Source organism: Anomaloglossus baeobatrachus, chromosome 2, assembly GCF_048569485.1.
Source record: "Anomaloglossus baeobatrachus isolate aAnoBae1 chromosome 2, aAnoBae1.hap1, whole genome shotgun sequence".
NCBI classification, from domain to species: Eukaryota; Metazoa; Chordata; class Amphibia; order Anura; family Aromobatidae; genus Anomaloglossus; species Anomaloglossus baeobatrachus.
The window spans coordinates 139,272,946-139,296,247 of record NC_134354.1 but is presented as its reverse complement, the minus strand read 5'-3'; the positions used below and the strand labels follow the sequence as shown (position 1 = coordinate 139,296,247).

Below are 23,302 nucleotides of genomic sequence, written 5' to 3'. Positions count from 1 at the left end.
ATGTTGAAGATGGGAATACCCCTTTAACAACTAAACTGCAGCATGTGGACATAGCCTAAAGTGGGCTTTACACTCAACAACATCGCTAACGAGATGTCGTTGGGGTCACAGAATTCATGACGCACATCCGGCCTCGTTAGCGACGTCGTTGCGTGTGAAACGCAGGAACGACCGTTAACGATCAAAATTACTTACCTAATCGTTGTCCAGTTGTTCCTTTCCCGATTATCGTTGCTGTTGCAGAATGCTGTTCGTCGTTCCTGCAGCAGCACACATCGCTATGAGTGACACTGCAGGAACGAGGAACATCACCGTCCCTGCGGCCGCCCGCAATTAGGAAGAAAGGAGTTGGGCGGGATGTTCGTCCTGCTCAGCTCCGCCCCTCCGCTTCTATTGGGCGGCCACTTAGTGACACCACTGTGACGCCAAACGAACCGCCCCCTTAGAAAGGAGGTGGTTCGCTGGCCACAGCGACGTCACTAGGCAGGTAAGTATAGTGTAACGGATCCTACCGATGTTGTGCGCCACGGGCAGCGATTTGGCTGTGACGCACAACTGACGGGGGCGGGTGCTTTCACCAGTGACATTTTTGTGTGTAAAGCCCACTTTATGAGTTGTACACTGACTACTTTATATTGTATCAAAGTGTTATTTTCTCTGTTCTCCCATAAAAAGATATAAAATATGTACAAAATGTGAGGGTTGTATGTATTTGTGTGATATTATATATATATATATATAGAAGCTCCAAATGCAGATATTACTTTGCATATTTCAGTACAATAATTATAATTCTGAAATGTATATAAACAAATTTACATTAAGATTTGTGCCAATGTCCTAAGACAGAGGTCTTGGCAGTCTGGGGGGCTGTACCCACTGGATACCATTGGGGTTCCCGACGTTCAGACCTCTACTGAAGAGACTTCTTGAGATCAGTAACAAACCTGTGCAAAACAACATAACTGATCAATCCCAAAATCAGATTTCTGACTTTACGCCCTTCTCTATTATTCCACATCTTGGATACTTCCGAGGAGAGTATGACACTTCTAAAATAACACATAAAAGGGTGAAAAGTGAAAAAGTAACATATGTCCTCACAAACTTTCCATTATTTAATAAACACTTTAAAAACACCATAAAAAAAATGTATGCCTGAAAAAAACCAGCTTGCTCTGTGAACAGATCTGTTTTCCTTGGCATTGGCGCTGGTCGGAAGCCTTGAGTTGGATAATGAGAAGTTCCTCGGTTCTTGTATGTTGTAACATTAATGACATAATAAAAAGCATGCATTTCAATAACAGAGCGAGCTCTCTTCCTGACAACCCACCTGCTCCTCTCCCACAGCCAAGTCCTCATGCCAGGCAGAAATATTCACCCACTGCTGCTGATCTCTGCCAGGAACAATGCCTGCGTGTGCGCCGTACACAGGCTTACAAGTAATTAAGGTTCCCACAAACCTCACCAAGTGTACAATATGGCTGTAACCTGACGAATGCAACCACCGACTAGCCGTCTTCTATAGAAGGTGCTTTCCTCTTATATTGCACCATTATGTCCTACAGAACTGAATCACTGTAAGTAATCTTTTTTTTTTCGCCCCCTTGTTCACACATGGGTTGTCAAAGGCACACTATCCATAAAAAAGAGCCCAATTTGTTTGCAATTTTCAAGATGCATTTGCTACATGGCCTCTGGAATTTATCCAATCACGGTCTAATGGAGGTCTGAAGCGGTCCGACATCAACTTCCTATCTCAATGGAGGCCGATTCTTCTCCTTTAAATCCATGCTTTATACTTCAGCTCTTCTTATATTTTATGAAACACTATTTAATCATTTAGGGCATTTATCTTATGTGCTTAAGATTTTGCTGCAGACTACCAAAGTAATTTAGTAATAGACATACCGCACATCAATGGGGTTTAAAAATCTCATTCACGTCCATTGTACTATAATTTTTTGCAAGTATTGCATGCGCAACCTGGACTTAGGGGTACTTTGCACGCTGCGACATCGCTAGCCAATGATAGCGATGTCGAGCGCGATAGTACCCGCCCCCGTCACACATGCGATATCTTGTAATAGTTGCCGTAGCGAACATTATCGCTACGGCAGCTTCACACGCACTCACCTGCCCTGCGACGTCGCTCTGGCCTGCGACCCGCCTCCTTCCTAAGGGGGCAGGTCGTGCGGCGTCACAGCGACGTCACACGGCAGGCGGCCAATAGAAGCGGAGGGGCGGAGATGAGCGGGACGTAAACATCCCTCCCACCTCCTTCCTTCCGCATAGCCGGTGGAGGCAGGTAAGGAGATGTTCCTCGCTCCTGCGGCTTCGCACAGAGCGATGTGTGCTGCCGCAGGAACGAGGAACAACATCGTACCTGTCACTGCAGCGAAATTATGAAAATGACGGACACTACACAGATCACCGATTTACGACGCTTTTGGGATCGTTTATCGGTGCATCTAAGCTTTACACGTTGCGACGTCGTTACTGGCGCCGGATGTGCGTCACTTTCGATTTGATCCCAACGACATCGCAGTAGCGATGTCACAACGTGCACAGTACCCCTAAAGGGTTATTTCTATAATTAAAAGTGATCCCGAACTAACAGGATAGGTGACAACATGTGAATGGGTGGGGATTTGACATACAGTATTAGACTCCTCCTTGGATTCCAAGATTGGGGCTCTGAAATGCCCCTTCAGAATAGAGCAGCGATCTCGCATGCGTGCAGCAACGACTCCATACATTCACTTTGGATCTGCCAGTATAAGCCAAAAGCTGTACTGGGCTCTCTTCAGCAGTCCCATAGGATGGAAAAAGCTTTTTATTTTTTTACTTTGGGCTTAACATTTACTGTAGAAACCTCAGCGAGGAAATAAAAGGGTATTCCAATATGTAATAGAAATATGGAGTTCTGAACAATTTCCTACAGTTATGAAAATTCTATAACTACTGTGTGTCCCCGAAAAAAGCACTGGCAGGAATTTTCAGCCTCTTCAAAGTAAGGCTTAAATATAAGCCCTACCCCAAAAATAAGCCCTAGTTGTGGTTGTCCATGCAGCTAAAAAAGTTAAAGATACTGCAGGACACTTCATTAAAAAAAGCAGACACCTCCAAAAGAGAGAAGACAGAAGACCCCACAATCGTACTCACCAGACTCCGAACAGGACGCTGTGCAACGCATTGAGGACCTGCGGTAGAGCGCATTGATGCCTTCCATCGCAGGTCCTTGATGCGGTCCACGCATTCCACAGCGTCCGAGGTCCCTCTGTTGATTGGAAGCAATACGGCATCACTGGATGTTTGTGTGTGAGTGATGTTATTGCGATCTGATGTGTGTGTGTGCGTCGGTCGGAAGCAGGGCAGGGTCGATGTGCAGCACACAAGGACCTGCTGGGAGCGCCCACTGTGGATCACAAGAGGACCTGGGAGCGCCGCAGTTGTCTGTGTTCTGGTAAGTATGTTTCTCCTTGGGGATGTCTGCCTTTTCTTAGGGGATAAACTTACCCCCAACCTGTGTTTCCTCAAAAATAAGCCCTAGCTCATTTTTCAGAGCAAAAAAATAATATAGACAGTGTCTTATTTTCATAGAGTGATAAGCGGCCACAGTTCATAATTTTTTTTATACACAGCAGCTAAAAGAACCTTTCAGCACGATTATGTAATGTAAAGACATAACTATAATGGTGCTGTAATACTGATACAATTAATACTTTTGGTGAAGAAATCTTCCTTGTTGTTCTTCTTTAACCACTATTTGAAGTTTTCTGCACATGGGTCGGCGGTACGCTGGGTCTTCTCCTCCCTGTCTGTGATTCCCCACACCCTCCACCTGCTTCTGGTCTTTGATCACCAAATGCTACTGCCTCTCTTTATGGTACTTAGGTGAGGAAGGCAATCTGAAACATCCACTGGATCTATGGAAAGTGACTGCAAGGAAATACTTCTATATCATTAAAGGGGTTGTTCCCTTTCATTTTTTTCTTTATAATAACATGAAAGTTAGTATAGAGCATGTTTTCTTTTATTATAACCTGCAGAGGTATACATTTACTGAAAGGGAACAACCCCTAAGCGCACAGGTATTTAGTATATGATTGGCAGCACGGCATCCAACATAAAAACCTATAACACGGCATGCTTTATTTTCCAGTGGACCCTCAGTATGCAGCGCTTTCCTGTACAGGTAAACAGTACGCCAACAATGAATGGCTACTTAATGTACTTTTGGCATCCATTGAGGGAATGGGGGCCTATGTCAACAATAAAGGACGCCCTGGGAACTTTTCTTGGGGCCATAAATTTGGCTAAGTGTACCATACACTTAGGGCACTTTGCAAGGTTTTTAATTTTCTTTTGTCTTGTGGTATTTATTTATTGATGTTTTCTTCTGTGCCACAATTTCTGTGCTTTGAAATAGCACACGTATTTCATGAATTTTGCACAATATCAAAATTGCCCCTTATTTTTCTCTTTAAGCCATGTTGAGAATTTTTTGAGCAAAAAGTCGCATGTTCCACTAAGATGAAGCAAACGTTGTGCCCGCCCCCTCCCGAAAAAAATCCGTACATAAAATCACTCCAGGAGGTGGCCAGAGTACACTTGCACAAAAATGTTGCAACTTTTAGAAAATTGATAAATCGGGGGAAAACATCTGAAAACCTCAAATCTTGCGCACAGTCACAAACAAAAGAAAAAACAACCAAACACATAAATCAGACTTTAAAAAAGACACAAAAGAAGACTAAAGGCTACTTTACACGCTGCGATATCGGTCCCGATATCTCTAGCGTGGGTACCCGCCCCCATCTGTTGTGTGACACGGATAAATCGCTGCCCGTGCCGCACAACATCGCGCAGACCCGTCACACATACTTACCTGCCAGGCGACGTCGCTGTGACCGGCAAACCACCTCCTTTCTAAGGGGGCGGTCCGTGCGGCGTCACAGCGACGTCACTGAGCGGCCGCCCAATAGAAGCGGAGGGGCGGAGATGAGTGGCCGGAACATCCCGCCCACCTCCTTCCTTCCTAATAGCGGCCGGGTGGCAGGTAAGGAGAGGTTCCTCGTTCCTGCGGTGTCACACGGAGCGATGTGTGCTGCCGCAGGAGCGACGAACTACATCGTTACTGCTGCAGTAACGATAATCGAGAATGGACCCCCATGTCACCGATGAGCGATTTTGCACGTTTTTGCAACGATGCAAAATCGCTCATCGGTGTCACACGCAGCAACATCGCTAATGCGGCCGGATGTGCGTCACAAATTCCGTGACCCCAACGACTCCGCATTAGCGATATCATAGCGTGTAAAGCCCCCTTTAGGGGTAATTGAAAAAAAAAACAACAAAAAAAAAGAGAGAAAAAATGGTACTATCGGTGGCCTTACTTGTGGATTCTTTACCTGCACTAAGATATAAAGTCATGGCCAAAAGTGTTGGCGTCCTTGGAAATGGTCCAGACAATGAAGTATTTCTCCCAGAAAATTATTGCAATGACACGTTTTGTCATACACGCATCAAGGGGACAGCCTGGGAGATCATGCAGATATGCCACCGCTGCCACCAATTTGTCACTGACAGCATTCCGCTGCCTCTAATCGTCAAGACAATATGGAATTGACTACAAATTGATAGACGAGGTGATGGAGACCTTCACTACTATGCCTATTGGGCGCTTTCACAGTAAATGTATGGTATGTACACAACCAATTCCAACGCATGTCTCCCTGAAATAAGACTTACCCCGAAAATACACTATAGCAGAATTTTTTAGGCTTTTTGGAGTATGCTTAAAATATAAGGCCTATTCCAAAAATAATTGATGAAGCGTGAGAGTAGAAAGAGACCGCACTCAATCCGCTGTGAAGGATTTCTTTATTCAAACACGTGCAGAGTGGAGGGCTGGAGACACACTGTGAGCTGGCTCCTCAAGAATGGACGACAGCTGTTTCGCCCAAATTGGGCTTCCACAGGTCCACAGGACCTGTGGAAGCCCAATTTGGGCGAAACAGCTGTCGTCCATTCTTGAGGAGCCAGCTCACAGTGTGTCTCCAGCCCTCCACTCTGCACGTGTTTGAATAAAGAAATCCTTCACAGCGGATTGAGTGCGGTCTCTTTCTACTCTCACGCTTCATCAATGGACTTTGTCTTATGACCAGCACCCCGCTTTTGGATTGTCGGACCCTCCAGGCTCTCCACCCGAGCACAGGCACAGGCGGTACCGCAAGCGATATTGCAGGTAATCTGCGGTGGTGCAGGACTTTGCTTCTCTCCTGCTTTACTATTCCAAAAATAAGCCCTAGCTTCAGTTCATTTTTTCATACCATACTAATAGTATCCTGAAATAGGGTTTGGACAGCCCATTCATGATATGTGACTTCTATTGTTGTACATTGCCCCAATTTGTTGCTGTAAGCCACGGAAAATTTATAGTCACATGCCAGCTGTTAATGCAAAATGAATACTCACCCCTTCCCCCGACTATAAACTCACTCACCCCTTTGCGCCGGTATCAGTGATTGGGTGCAGTCAGACTGCCATATTACTCGCCTGAGGATCGCACTGTAATCCTCAGAAAGGCCGTTTGCTTTCCTGACCTGAGATTGACAGCTGCATAGAAATACATGCTGTCACGCTGGAATGGGCGGGATTATGGGCAGGGAAATATTCATTTTGCATTAACAGCTGGTGCATGTCTATACATTTTTCGGGGTTTACAGTAACATAATGGGGCAATAAAATGTAACAAATGCTGAAAGGGCAAACCAAGCCCTATTTTAGGATACTAGCTATTAGTATGATGAAATGACCTATCAGATTCCCTTTAAAAATATAACATTACTCTTTATCACAGAAAGCAACACATCTCCTGAAAATAAGCCCTAGAGCATCTTTCAAAGACAAATATAATATTAGACTCGGTTTTATTTTCGGGGAAACAAGAAACATATTTTAATGCCATATTTACTATAAGAATATTACCTTTCCATAGATGGGAAATATGACATATATATTGTCATCCATTTGCCCGATTTTAATTTGAGGCTGATGCACTGATCACACGATTATGTAATAACATGCATGTTATTTCATTATGGATCACAATGCTAAAAATGTGTCTCCCATAACTGTAGGATCTATACTTTTCACACTTAATAATATTCATAACTTGGCTTTGGCTCCAGTCCGTCTACTGTCAGTCCTTTTGAAGCTTGGACGAGTTATCTATTGAGGTGACAAAAGTGTCCCTTCTCAAGTTCTCTATACACAGAGCCCCGGCTTTGTCTGTTTTATAGCAGATGTACCAGTTCAAGGGGTCAGATGTTGAGGGCTAGCTCTCGTCTCATTTACAATTTATAAGCCATGTTTTAATAATTTGGTCCTCTTTTACCATTACATCATTTCAACAGGTTTATTTCCTTTGTGTGTATTGGAACAACACAAAAAAAATAAGAATAAATATCCAATTCTACATAATTTCACACAAAACCAAAAAAATGGGCTGGACAAAATTGTTGGCACCTTTCCATAATTGTAACTTTGTTTCAAGCAAGTGATGCTCGCTCCAACTCACCTGTGGCAAGTAACAGTGGGCAATAAGAAAATCACCTGTGGGCAATAAGAAAATCACACCTGAAACCAGATAAAAAGTGGAGAAGTTGACTCAAATCTTGCATTGTGTCTGTATGTGCCACACTAAGCATGGAGAACAGAAAGAGAACTGTCTGAGGACCTGAGAACCAAAAGTGTTGAAAATATCAACTATCTTAAGGTTACAAGTCCATCTCTCCAGAGATCTTGATGTTCCTTTGTCCACGGTACGCAACATAATCAAGAAGTTTACAACTCTTGGCATTATTGCTATTCTCCCTGGAATGAGCAGCAGAGAAAAATTGACAAAGGGTTGCAACGCAGGATAGTCTGGATAATGGATAACTATCAGAATGAACTCAAATGCTATGGCAGGAGAGGAGACCCAGGAGGACCCCACTGCTTAGGCAAAGACGTAAAAACGTTAGACTGCAGTTTGCCAAAATGTATGTGAGTAAGCCAAAATTCTTGTGGGAAAGCATTTTGTGGACAGATGAGACCAAGATAGAGCTTTTTGATAAAGCACATCATTCTACTGTTTACTGAAAATGAAATGAGACCTAGAAAAAAAAAGAACACAGTACCTACAGTCAAATATGGTGGAGGTTCAAAGATGTTTTGGGGCTGTTTTGCTGCCTCTGGCCCTGGGTGCCTTCACTGTGTGCAATGCATCATGAAATCTGAAGATTACTAAAAAATGTTGGATTACAATGTAGTGACTGGCGGACACAGACAGAAAAGGGGCCCTGTGAAAGAACAATATATGGCCTTTTTGCAGCTAAAGAGCTCATCAAAATGCACAATCTCACCTGCTTTGGAGGTTGAAAAGGGTCCCCTTACTTCTTGGGCCCCTGTCCCGCCATACAGATTGCACTACTGATATGTCCACCCCCTGGGCATTGTCAGAAAGCTGGGTTTGCATACTCAGTCATGGGTCTCCCAGCAGGAGACCCATCTGGAAATGGACAGAAACAAAGCACTGGAGAGTTCTGAAGAGGTCAGCAATGAGTCTGGATCTAAATCCCATTGAAGACCTGTGCAGAGATCCTAAAATTGCTGTTGGGAGAAGGTGCATTCACATATGAGCGACCTGGAGCAGATTGCAAAAGAAGAGTGATCCAAAATTCCAGATGAGAGGTGTAAGAACCTTGTTGATGGTTACAATTAGAAATTTATTGCAGTTATTTATTCCCAAAGGGGTGTGCAACCAAATATTAAGTTGAGGATGCCAACAATTTTGTCTGGCCCATTTTTGGGGTTGTGTGAAAAAATAATGTCCAATTTGCCTTTTCTCCCCTCAGTTTTTTGTTGTTGTTTCAATATACACAAAGGAAATAAACATGTGTATGACAAAACGTGTAATTGTAATTTTTTATGGGAGGAGTACCTCATGTTCTGGAACAATTTCAAGGGTGCCAACACTTTTGGCCATGACTGTAGGGGCAGACAGCCTAGGTCGTTAGGTATATTCACAAATAAAAAAAGAGCTTTCCTAGCACAGATAGAGATCAAAATGGGACACGTCTTAGGCTATGTGTCCACGCTGCGGAAAATGTGCGGATTTTGCCGCGGATTTCTCGCGGAAAAGCCGCGGATTTCCCGAAAATCTGCAGCTCAGGCACTTCCCTGCCATTTCTATGGCATTTTGGAAATGCTGTGCCCACGCTGCGGATTTTTCCGCAGCGGATTTCGTGCGGATTTTGATCCGGAAAAATCTGCAACATGTCAATTATTGTTGCGGATTTTCATCCGGATTTTGGCTTTAAAATTGGGGGGGGGGGGAAATCCGCACCAAAATCCGCATGACTTTCAAGTCCTGAGCAGGGCAGATCAAAGTATTGTAGTGTGCCTGCGCGGGATCAGCGAGTGTGTATGACGTAGACGCGTCATGCACACAGGCTTCAGAAAGAGGACGAAGATGGCCGAAAGAGGCGGCGCCGACACCGGAGAACAGAAACACCCATATGGCCAACCGCGCGACCGGTAAGTATTATAAAGTGTTTTTTATGTTCTCACAACGGCCTGGGCTCTTATATACAGCATGTTAGAATGATGTATATAAGAGCCCGGCGGTGGTGGCCGCAGCTTATACTCTAAAAAAGTGGTGACAGATTCCCTTTAGGCCGGGGCCACACGGGGCACTAGTGCGATGCTCGCATGACACTCTGCTCGCACTGGCAGCACAGCAGGAGCCGAGTGTCATGCAAGTCTTCCTGAGACTGAGGTCCGACTGTGCGAGCGGACCTCAGCTGCGGGGGGGCAGGCCGGTGCTGCGGAGGGAGCGGGCTGGCGCTGTGGAGGGGTGGGCCGGCACTGAGAGGGGAGGGAGGGGTTTCTGTCCCTCTCATCTCTGTAGCCGGCTATTGCGATTCTCGCCCTGCACTAGCGGTACATTGGTGTACTGCGAGTGCAGTGCGATTTTTGGGCTGCCATTAACTCCTTATTACCCCGATTTCCAACGCACCAGGGCAAATCGGGAAGAGCCGGGTACAGTCCCAGAACTGTCGCAGCAAATGGATGCGGCAATTCTGGGCGGCTGCTGGCTGATATGGCTTTATCTGGCTGGTATTAAAATTCGGGGGGACCGCACGCCGGATTTTTTAATTATTTATTTATTTATTTATTTGCTCCATAGTGACACGCCCACCGGTGGCTGTGATTGATTGCAGTTAGACAGCTGTCACTCAGCGTGTGAGCGAGTCTCACTGCAACCAATCATATGGTGGGCGGGGAAAGCAGGGAATACGAGATTGTTTAATGAGCGGCCGGCTTTTTCAAAATAGTAAAAGCCGCCGGAGCTTTTATAACAGCAGTGCAGCGCCGGAGATCGGGGAACGGTAAGTATGAGAGAGGGGGAAACTGACCAACAGACTGAGAGAGGGACAGACAAGACAGAGAGACCGACCGACAGACATAGAGACCGACCGACGGACTGAGGGAGAGAACGACACAGAAAAAAAACAAAACCCGACATCACATGAAAAAAGCACAAAACATACACGGAGCATACAGAGATGCGTCCGTGTCACTTACGCATGCGCACAGAGCCATTGACTTTCATTGGATTTGTGTGTGCATGTTCCGTGATGAAAACGGACATGCTTCCGTGCAAAATGGAGACGCAAACGTAGCACGCACACGGACACCCGGACCTTAATGAAAAACGCACATATGTCCTCAAACATTATTAACATTGGTGCACGTTTGCCTGTGTCTCCGGTATACACGGAAACGGACCAAACACGCACGTATTTCACGGATGTGTGTTGGAGGCCTCAGAGTGTATGATGAATATAGAAGGTGGTGACAGGAGCAGAAGAAGTGGCTCATAAGTGGAGAAAGAAGCATATTTCTCAGAACAAGTTGTTTTAAGATATATTTCTAATATTTGCTCATTTATGCAAAGTGTCTTGAAACCGCAGAGACCATCTAATTTCTTTGAATACACAAATACTTATCTAAATTTTGATCTTTATATGATGACAGCAAACTGAATTTTATGGGGCTGGACTTACCCAGGAGATGGAATTGAAGAAATGATAAAGTGAGCACACATCCTAATGTTATACATGAAGATATAAAATCATCAAACTGGAACAAAGAGGCACTTGTGTGGCATGATAAGACTGGCATTCAGCGGGCAATTTTATTATAGTAATCTGTAGAATCAGTTATTCTGTGCCTCATTATAGGAATGATAGGATTACAGGGGGTTCTGCTGCTTATTACAGAGCGCTGCAGAGGTCATGTGTATGGGATTGTAAGAAAACTATACTTACAGAATGTAAATGTACGGTATTGTTCTGACAGTGATGGGACGCGTGTAAAATAAATTGGCAGGAAATGTCCTAATTCTGCCTTTAAAGATGACGCCAATACCTGAGTATATACATAAAAGAATCCCACTTTGATGGCTGAAATCAAGTGTGTGTAAATGCAGGGTAGCAAAAAGCGGTCACCAGAGGGGCAAATTCCTTTACACATAGGCATTTGTTGCATAGGTTTCATGAAAAAATTAGGCACGAGCTATACATTAACATCACAAATATCACAATGCAGCATCATATGCAATAGCTATCAATGTGCTCAAATGGAACGTAACACAATTGTTATCCAACAGTCATAAAACATCCAAAGCAGCCGGATTTTCGATCAAAACTCGCATGCAACGTAGCCAGCATGTATCAAAATAAACATAGCAATAAGTCGTACACATTTTTGGTTCCCACAATTCTTATGAGAATTGCTGTTATGTGATTAAATTCACCATGAAGACCTAATAGGACTAATCAAGAGACCTTCCTGACCACTAGCCATGACTGCGTATGAGAGCAGGATCATTTCATGGTGCCAGGTTGTCAATAACTGCGGGCACCTAATGTACTACTGGATTTATAAAGAAAATCTATCCTTACATCCTCCTCAGATGTCAGGCCTGTGTTCCCCGCCGTTCTTCTGACATGTGATCTTCTGATCCCATGTAGCCTTCATATTGCCATCTGAGTGGATAGAGATGTGAATAGAGATGAGCAAACCCGAGGTTTAGAGTTCGGACCGAACACAGACCTTACAAAAAAAAACCAGAGCTCGAGTTCGGAGATGGGTGCTTTACGTATTACCACCACTCGTGCTCAAGTACGCTCAGTGCTCCGCCCAGTGTGAGCGCGCTTGCGGTGTTTGAGTGGCTCGCACTGAGGGTAACAGCATGGTCGGATGCAGTGTGCACCAAACACAAAAAAAAGAAAAAAACACAGCCCACCGTTCCCCAGAAGTGATCTGTTAATGGCTGGCTTCATGTGGGTGGACACCTGAAATGCCAAATTAGTGATTTCCATTGGGGTTCAGGTAAAGTCCAGGTCCCAAACCGAACTTTAAGGCCCAAATGAAGCTGCTGAACCAAACGTATGTCTAAATATGAAGGCTTCAGGCGATCCGCAGGTGCAAATTGGCTATCACGGTCATGTAACATTGCTTATGTCAAGAGACTGGCCAGGAACATGGGGCTGAAAAAAAAGGAGTGATGTTGGTCCAGGGGGCAAGTCTGGATTTGTTGTGTGCCACAGGGCCATTAACAAGGGATTTACAATAGAGAAGAAAACCCCTTTAACTATTCTGAATTACCTGGCAACTAAAAAGTAAATAGAAATAATTTGGAAGATTTAAGAACCTCTTGAAATAAATCTTACAATATGTCTGAGGACAATATAATGTAAACTCAGGAAACCGCTCTGAATCCTCTCCCCCCTGGAATACCATATGTGAACAGGAGTCCTAAAATCCATCCATCCATTCATTCATTCATTCATTCACGATTATCAACTCAGCTGGCAGTGTTTTTCAGATGGAAGGAAGCATAGATAGATACTGTAGATAGATAGATAGATAGATAGATACTGTAGATAGATAGATAGATAGATAGATAGATAGATACTGTAGATAGATAGATACTGTAGATAGATAGATATTGTAGATAGATACTGTAGATAGATAGATACTGTAGATAGATACTGTAGATAGATAGATACTGTAGATAGATAGATACTGTAGATAGATACTGTATATAGATACTGTAGATAGATAGATACTGTAGATAGATAGATTTGCTGCTGGTGGTTTTGGTCACTGTAGGTTCCACTCCTGATTTTGTGAAGGTGTCCCAACTTTTTGCAGAGCTTTTTGATGTCAATGAAAGATATTTTTTTTTTTAGCTTGGCCATTTAAAAAATTAAGCTGGTTCCTGTAGTGAAACGCAGTTGGAATGGATCATAAATAGAAGATAAAAGTGAAGGAGAGACTATGGGCCATTTCATCAAGACGTTTTTACGAGAAAACTGTTAACAGGCTTGTGCAGAAATTGAGTAACCGCAGAAAAATTTGGTGACCTTATGTTATTATGCCAAGTCCACTAACTTTTTGAAAAGTCATCAGGAGGGAGTGTGGCTTGTTGGTGGCAGACAGATTTGATGTAATTTCTAGGCTCTGGCACACCGGTAGCTGAAAGATGTGCCAAATTCCTTCACATGCGTGCACCACATCTTACTATTGCAGACCAGAGATCATGTGCATAAAGCGCCAGTCTTGACGAATTATCTCCTGAGACTTCTCCTTCACTCTTAGGCCTCATTCAAACTTCTGTTTTTCGCATACAAGCTGTATACATGATTATCACAAATAGAATACGTAAACTATTATGGAGCTCGTGGCCACGCAGAAGAAGACATGTTGCATCTAGGACACAGCATATCTGGATTGTGGGCAAGTAACCCAACTCTGCAAAAATTACAGGAGCCAAGTTTGTTTTTAATTGGAGGAGCAGATCAAAATCACGGTTACAAGTCAATGGTTGGGTGGAAATCACGGCCAGCACAGTGCATGTGCCAGCAATGTATAGGAGAAGCTTTGGAATGCAGAAGATCACGGATGGAAAAAATAAACAGACACATTGACCAAACACTGATGGTAAAAACTGAATCACTGACCAAACACTGATGAAATTCAGATCAAAAACACTGATGAAATTTGGATAGTTTTTTGTCTATGTGAAAAATCCCTGCTGTGTGAATGAGGCCTTAGTTTTGGCTTCATAAACTGCATCCAAAACTTGAAGCAAAGCCTAAATCATGTTTAAGATTAGGGACGCAGCACCTTTAAGGCCACGTTCATTAGGCAGCTGCATTCACAAGTCCCTAACTAGCGGAAAATCACTTTATGTGGGGAGAGTTAGGCTGGATTCACATTTCCCACATTCACGGTCCTAGTACGGACTGCGATGCACAGACCGGCCGGACCTCGGACCCGTGCACAATGGTCTCGTAGGCATAGATGTGGCTGTCGTGTTACCCGCGGATAGTTTATACATCAGACTGTGAATTTTGCATGCTTTAAGCTGGCCTAAATTTTAGAAGAAGCTTTTCTACCGTATTATGTTTTTGAATGCAGCAAACGTTAAGTATGAGTTATGTAAACATTCACAAACCTAGTTCTACCCAACTGTGGGAATGTGATCCAGGCAAAGTCTCTATTCCTAGCTACTATTTGTGAAGATATTAGCGTGAGCGATCGCGCAGGAGGCAGCGGAGACAAGCAGGGATAAAGCGGTGTCAGTTCTACAGTAAATATTGGGGATATTATTGTATATAAACATAGAAGATACATTTTCAACAATGAAGACAGAGGTTGGGACTGTAACAAGCCGTAAACTGGGACACGATGATGGATTTTCAGCCTCCGCCAATAAATAAGAAGGTTTCTATTCACTGACAGCAAGCAGAGCTCTTACAAAATGACGTTGTTGTAGAACTGTATGAGTAAACTATTTACACCCGTAGATATAAATCTGGGGTCACCTTGCTCACAACTCCGGGGTTTGTCACTTTGGAGCTAAGGGTCCCGGCTGATTTATGAGGATCCCATGGCGGCAACTGTGAAAAAAACCCGAACCCCAGAACCTGATGGAAAGGAAATACCAAGGTAATACCGCCAGTGTGAACGGGGACTACGGATGAGAGAACCATTAGATTTTTCTGAGGTGCAACCATTACCCCATTTTAAGTTTTGATGTCAGACACATTATTGGGGTTCACATAAAAATAAAAAGGACATTATGTAGGCCTACAATGGTCTCTTCCAGAAGTGTGCAGAGGATGGCGGCACAATCCATGGAGAACGTGTCCCACTATTTCGTTATCTGGCTGGGTTTCATACCACGCTGTATGAAGGTCATTATTACCGGCACACTGGAAGTCCTTATCTCCACATCACGAGGACGTAGAGACCGTGCCAGCGGAGCCGCCATAGACGTGCTGGCGTTTCACCCCAGGTTTATGGGTTCTGATAATCTCTGTGTATCAGGCGCCAAACAGTCCGACAACATCTACGGGAATCTTATTGATCCTCAGGAAACATTATTACTCATTGATTATTACCTGCTGGATATTCCGCACATGGCTGCCCGGATCGTCCATGTGAGGCCACCAGTGGCAGCGGGCATGTCATGCCTCCTACCTTTCCGGGCACACTTGGTAATTATGGGCAGCATTTGCTTTCATGGTATATTTGTACCTTACATAGTTATTATGCAGCTCTGCCAACATGGCAGCACCCACCACACTGTGCCCACAGCACCCTGATATCCAGGTAGGACACAGGGCACCCAGACATGTGCCCAGGTGATATGCCAGCATGGCTATTACTGCATGGACCAGCTCTGCTCACTCACCTGAAACAACCTGCCCTCGGCGCTCCTCACGTCAGCCACCTTGGCGAATACCCCCTCCACGGTGAAGTTCGGGGTCTCCATCTTCACGGGGTACACCTTGACCAGGGCTTTTTGCTTGTGTTCCTGCTCGGTGAGTGCCAGCCTCGCCTGTAGAGTTACCAGGAGCAGCAGCCAGAGGGATGCCAGCTGCAGCCGGGCTCTAGTCATACTGCAGCCAGCAGCAGGCATCCATAGCCAGTCCCGGGAACCCTGCGTGCCAGCAGTGCCAGCCGCTACCCCCAGGGCAGGGGCCCCCCATCCATGGCCTGGGCTGTCACGTAATCCTCAGTCGCAGCTCACAGCACAGTCACCTCCATTCATTGAGTCTAATGGCACCAGGGGGGCTCAGCCTTGTGCCCGGCCAGCATCATGGTGCCCAGGTAGATGAGGCCGTGTGTAGCCGGGCAGTGCCCCCTCCTCCTCACTGAACGCAGCACAGGCCCCTTCTAGCTCCACTCACATCTCCCTGAGCCAATCCCAGCTGAGCAGAAGGTGGATTCCAGCTCTGCCGCCCTGTGTACAACTTCTGCCCCGGCTCAGTGCTCGCAGAGAGGACGCTTCTTCCCAGGACACTGAGCTCCCTCCCCGGGGACTGAGCTGCTGTGCTCCTACCTGCTGACACAAAGTGAGGGTGGAGCAGCTGCAGGCGATCCCCTCCCCTCCCCCCTCACTGGAGAATGTGGTTCTGCTGGCTCCCAGACTCCCTCTGCAGCCTGGCCGACAGATGGCAGCTGCCTGCTGCTGCTCCAGCCTCCCCTGCATGTGGCAGCACAAAATGCAATGGAAGGGGCAGTGCAGGCATCTCTGCATGGTCCATATATACGGATGCAGCAGACATATACTGTGGTGCAGGTGCTACACAGACATGGGAGGACCCCTGTGCAAGGACTGTGTATGGGACCTCATTATGTCTCTCCAACAATTAACCAAGAATGGTGAACTATGAAGTTTATTAGCCCTTCATGGACTATAATGTTAGGGGCCCCTGACCTGCTGGGCCCCTGACCTGCTGGGCCCCTGACCTGCTGGGCCCCTGACCTGCTGGGCCCCTGACCTGCTGGGTCCCTTACCTGCTGGGCCCCTGACCTGCTGGGTCCCTGACCTGCTGGGTCCCTGACCTGCTGGGCCCCTGACCTGCTGGGTCCCTGACCTGCTGGGCCCCTGACCTGCTGGGTCCCTGACCTGCTGGGCCCCTGACCTGCTGGGCCACACATTGCACCAATGGTATGTCCACCCCAGCTGTGCTAGAGGGTCCGCACCGAAGGATGGGCAGGGAGAAAGTACAAGGACCACTAATGGGAACAATTATGGCCCCCTCTGTGGCCAACATGCCAACACAGGGCTGCTGAAGCTGTGCAGATGGGCTATTTACTGCAGTTTTCAAAGTGGTCATTGGCCATGTATGTGAATATTGACATGTATTCCACTCCAAAATCTGCATTGAGGCCCTGTGCACACTAGAAAGTGGAATTTTCTTAACAAAATTCCGGACCCTCTGAAAGATTCCCGCACCTGCGGTAAAAAAAACCGTACCAAAATCCAAATGCGGATTTGCCGTGATTTGGTGCGGATTTGCATATAATTCCACAGCGGAAAATCCGCAGCAAAATCCGCAGGTCCAAAAAAACGCAGTGTGCATTTTTAATCCCCATAGATTTTGCCGGAGAATGACTGCAGAATTTTTATAAACATTTTCTGCAGCATTCCTTCAGTGAATTCTGCGGCAATTCCGCGGTAAATCTGCAGCGTGCGCACAGGGCCTAATTGGCAGCCAAATCTACATCGCTCCATTCCTTCGTGCACAGATTTCTGAGGCGGATATCATTGTAGATTATTTTACTAGAAAAAATCACGATGTTAGGCTATGTGCGCACAGTGCGTTTTTCGTGGCGTTTTTGCGCGTTTTTCGGGTGCGTTTTTGGCCTCAAAACTGCAGGACTTTGCTTCCCCAGCAAAGTCTATGAGTTTTCATTTTTGCTGTCCGCACACATCTGGTTTTTTTACCTGCGTTTTTGAGTTAAAAAAAAAATGGACATGTCAGTTCTTTCCTGCGTTTTTCTGCGTTTTCCGCCCATGCAATGCATTGGAAAAACGCAGCAAAACGCAGAGATCAAAAACGCAGCAAAACGCAGCCAAAAACGCACCAAATCGCAGTAAAAACGCATGCTTTTTTTATGCGTTTTTTCGACGCAGGTGCGTTTTTGTGCGTGTTTAGCGGCCAAAAACGCACAAAAACGCAGCGTCAAAAAGACGCAGTGTGCGAACCTAGCCTTAAAGTAGCTTTTAAATGGGATTGTATAAGACTAGAAAATAGGTTTCCATTCAGAAACAGCGCCACTCTTGTACACAGGCTATGACTGGTGTTACAACTCAACTTCATACCTCCCAAATTTGACAACCCTGTCTCCCTGCCATTATTTTTTTGTGTAAACCACAATTCTAACCAAGCACCGAGATACAGTAATGGAGGACACGGCCATGGGTCCCACTCAGCTCCCCACAATGCTTATGAAATTAGTTTAGGGAGACCGTTGCAATTATAAAAGGATATCTGGGGCACATGATATAGTGAAAATAGGAAATACAGCACACTTTTTTCCTTATGGCCTCACACATTGCAGTTCTTGACTATTAGGCCATGTGCACACGTGGGTTTTTTTGCCGTTTTTTTAATGCATTTTTTCAGTGCAGATTTGTTACGAAACTGAAGGGTTTTCTGATGCCAGCAAAGTGAATGAGAATCCTGGGGTGTTGTGCACACGCTGAGTATTTTCTCCTTGCAGATTTGGTGCAGAAAATAATCTGCGGCATGTCAATTCTTTCAGCAGGTTTGCAGTATTTTTTTTACGCCCATTAACTTCAAAGTTTCACTGTCAAATGATTTTGGATTTGCTGCAGACTTGTTGCATTTTTGTACATGTATTTTTGATTAGGGGTATAGAATAGCGATAGATAATAGGTTGTACTGTTGCTTTGCAGCGCTGGGGTCCTGAGTTCAAATCCCACCAAGGACAACATCTGCAAGGAGTTTGTATGTTCTCCCCGAGTTTGCGTGGGTTAACTCCAGGTTCTCCGATTTTCTTCCGCACTCCAAAGACATACTGATGGGGAATTTAGGTTATGATCCCCAATGGGGACAGTGATGATCACATCTGTAAAGCTCTGTGGAATTAATAGCACTATATAAGTGAGAAAAATAAATAAATATAGACAGACATATAGTCATAATTGCACAATCCTAATAAAATTGTACCCTGTGCAGCTTGTTCGACAGCTTTTTATGATTAAATAAATAAATGGGAAAAAAACAACGTGAGGTTCCCCCCGCAGCAGCACTAGAAGTGGTGACATTAGATGCACCAATTCTGGCGCTTCGCCCCGGGTCCTCCCTATTGCCCTGGTGCGTTCGCTACCATGGTAATGGTTTTTGGGGTTGATGTCAGCTGTGAATTGTCCAAAAACACACCTGACATGAAGCTCTGGTGATAGTAATGGAGAGGAGTCTATCAGACACCCCGATTACTAACTCTGTAAGTAAAAAAAAAAAAAAACACACACAAAATAGTTTATTTAAATAAAACTCCCCCACACTTTCCCTGGATCACCATTTTACATATATCTATATAACAGAAATCTCATTCAAGTCCGCTGTAGTCCAAGAAATCCAATGTAATGCACAAATGGTAATCTGAAAAGCATAAACAGAGAGAAATAAAAACAAGATACTATCCCTTGTTCACCACTTTAATAGAACTCAAACTTTCCATGTAGGTCCAATGTAGTCCAGGGAATCCGATGTAGGCCAAAGCGCAGTGTGAGCAGGTACAAGAAGACTGATGTCACCGCTCGTGAGACCCGGCGCCTCTGCAGAGCGGTGACATCAGTCTTCCTGTTCCTTCTCACTCGGCGCTCTGACCTACATCGGATTCCCTGGACTTTGTCAGACCTACATGGAAACTTTGCTTTCTATAAAAGCAGTAAACAAGGGACCGTATCTTTTTATTTCTCTCTAAGTTTTTCAGGTTTCCATTTGTGGACTACATCGGATTCCCTGGACTATGTCGGACCTGCATGGATTTTTCTTTTATAATAAGATGGTGAACAAGGGAAAGTGTGGGGTGGTGTTTATTTCAACTATTTTTGTGTGTCTTCTTTTTATTTACTGGGTTATTAATGGGGGTGTCTGATAGACACTTCTCCATTATTAATACCAGGGCTTGATTCAAGCTGTCACTACACAGTTGACATCAACCCTAACTACCATTACCCCAAATGGCACAATTACCCCAATTGGCACCACACCAGTACAATCGGGAAGTGCTGAGGCGAAGCATCAGAATTTGAACATCTAATGTAATGTGTCACTTTTGTGGCAGCTGCGGGCTAGTATTTTTAGGCTAGGAAGGGCCCAATAACCAGGGAACTTCCCAGTCTGATAATATCAGCTGCCAGCTGTCTACTTTACCTTTGCTGGTTATCAAAATTGAGGGGACCCCATGTAGTTTCATGTATTCTTTGTATTCATAAAAAGCTGTCCAATAAGCTCCACTGGGTGTAATTTTAATATAAGTCAGGGGGTTTTGCAATTATATGTCTATTTGTCTGTCTATTATCAATACAGCAATTCATTGCTGTCCAAAAATGCTAAAAAAGCACAGGTGAAAAATGCATGGAAAACAGGCAAAACAAGTGTTTTTTTCCCACTGTGTTTTCCCTGCCAAAAGAGGCAGAAATGGTGCAGAAATTGCACCTCAAATACTCATCGTGTGCACATACCCTTAGTAGTATTCAAATTTAAAGGGACAGATCCTCTTTTCATAATGTAGTGGCGAACCCCGGCAGCGGTATGGAGGACTGTCAGGGGATCAGTGAGTATGTGAGTTTATTATTTTTAGAGCACACTACGGCCCTTGGTTGAATTAAAAAAAGATGGCCAACCCTTTTCAGTATGGCGTGTACAGTGATCAGTGGAGATATCACTGTCAGTAAAAAAGCCTTTACCTGTAGTCTCCCTGTAGTTGTAGGTTATGTTTTCTTCTTATAGAAATATAATTCGCTCTCAGGCATGGCACTTGTGGAAAGAGATAGCAGTTAATGAGCAATTAAAGTCCCCATCAAATCATGATTGCAGTGTAGGCAGGAAAGAAAAATTAAAGAAAAATAGGACCCACTCACCTTTTGTATTCAATTAATGGACAGGTGCAGAAATCCGCGATGTGGCCAATATACAGACATATACATACGTAGTATGGCACCATAATGCAAATAATGAATACATGAAATATTGCTATAAACATTGAAAACGTAAGGTACTTAGCGATTTTTGATCAAAGTGCGGAAAAGCCATCCAACCACACCAAGGTGGACCTCATACTATGGATGGACCCTAACCACTATTTGTCTTCTTTATGTGCAGAAACTGCCTCATGTAAATGGGGAGTGATAGGTGAACCAGGCATAGCTCCAAATTAAAACCTTGTGTGCGAGTGTTGGGTTTAATAAGGGTGCTGAGCCCTGGGAGGTGCACTCTGATCAAAAATCATCAAGTACCTTATATTTTAATGGTTCTAGCAATATTTCATATCATGCTTCATTAATTGCAGTGTGCTGCCGCACCGTGCTTAAGGCTACTTTCACACTTGCGTTGTTTTAAATCCGTCAGGTCCGTTGTTGCAACACAACGACGTATCCTTCGTTTTTTAGATGTCAACTGACGCAACGGATGTGTTATTTCACAGGATTCCGTTCACAGGAATCCTGTGGAAAAAAATCCATCGCGTCCGTTACATCCGCTGTGCATCCGTTTTTTGATGGATCCGTCGTGATCCGTTTGTGTTTGGGACAGCCCAATGGGTGAGCCAAACATGCTGGGCATGCTCAGTAGAGCATGACGGAATCTAGCACTGGATTCCATCGTGTGATGGATTACGGCGGAATCCAGCACCATAGACATACATTATAGCTCTTGACGGATTGCGACGGAATCCTGCGGAATGCGTTTTTTTGCCACTCCAAAAAACGTTACATTCAGCGTTGCTCCCGGCTGACCGTCAGTCAGTAAACGACTGATCCGTCAAGCGGCGGATGCAACGCAAGGCCATCAGTCACAATCCGTCACTAATAGAAGTCTATGGAAAAAAAACAGACTCCTGCATAATATTTTGCAGGATACCATAATTCCTTAAGGCAACGTATTCTGACTGATGCAAAAAACCGGAAGTGAGAAAGTAGCCTAAGGGTCACCAGCTAATATACAGATTGGGCACCTCTACATAGAAGCCAAGTCAAGTTGCTCTCCAGAAAGACCATAGGTCGTGAAGGAGTTGTAGCTCCAGTTTGTCTGTGGTGAATCTATGGACCAATGAAGCACAAGACTAGTTTTAACTTAGTGGCCATATGACCACCAGTCTATGGATCCAGACTGTCTTCTGACAAAAGAGTTCCACAATATTATAGTCTTGTAATGTGTCTCTAACCCTTGATAGAGATGCATAGGGTTCTCATTTATATGGCTGAATACGGCTCTCATAAAGTTCCCTTGGTTCATATATGCTGCCTGTGCCTCTAATTTTACATGGGGATTTTTCTATTACATTTGAAAAAAAAGGTAAAATTACAAAAGTTTCTTCTAGAGTAGAATAAAGATATAACACAGCTCCACCTAGAGGCACCGGACCATCCGAACCTTAGCGGTGAGATTGGTGCACTAGTATATTATACACTAAAGCCGAGTGTACGCCTGTCTGCTCTTTGCTGATTTTCTTTTTTTTACATATCACTAATTTGTACATTTTAGGGTTCTAGGGAATTTGGTGTTGTTTCAGCCTTACTTTCAGCCAAGGGATATTCCCATCTTACATTGATGGTATTTCCACTGGATATGCCATGTATTTATTATGCTTGCTTAATATACCTATCATATGAACGGTATACCCAGGTCTGCAAAGCAACAGTGCCAATGACCGCTGAGCCACCATGCTGTAGATGGAGGTCCTAGGAGTCATTCGCAAGAATTAAAATGCCCCAGTCATTTTTTTCAGTGATGCTTCACCGGCGTGCACAATAGTGTTCCCAGTCACCACCTACATAGAGAAGTATAGCTGGCGTCCAGGAGTGCTACTGTGCAGGGGAAGACAATCAATCCAGCCCCTTTATTCTTCAGGTGCTAGACGTAGGACACCTACAGTATTGGCTAAAATATATATGTATCACTAAAACTCCACTGGATTAAATGTCTTTTATTGATATAAAACCAAAACAATTCTTTGTTAAAGGGAATCTGATGTCACCAAACGCTATTAATGTAAAGATAAAGGGGTAAATCTGCAGGTTATTAGTGTTTCGTTGCTGTCCAGCCACCCAGTACACTGTGAGCAGCGGCTATAAGCACAAGCAGACACTTTGATTGACAGCTCGCTCTGCAGAGCATCTGTACAAAGAAAG

General features: G+C 44.6%; 1 protein-coding gene across 2 annotated transcripts in view; it reads right to left on the bottom strand.

Annotated features, from left to right (window-relative positions):
• RNF43 (ring finger protein 43) overlaps positions 1 to 16,474 on the bottom strand; it is a 91,124-nt gene extending 74,650 nt beyond the window's left edge. For both annotated transcript variants that reach the window (XM_075335391.1, XM_075335392.1), the window contains exon 1: positions 15,821 to 16,474. In XM_075335391.1, the coding sequence (XP_075191506.1) occupies positions 15,821 to 16,048 (228 nt within the window). In that variant the 5' untranslated portion in view covers positions 16,049 to 16,474. The remainder of the gene's footprint in view (positions 1 to 15,820) is intronic.
• Between the last annotated feature and the right edge of the window lie 6,828 nt (positions 16,475 to 23,302).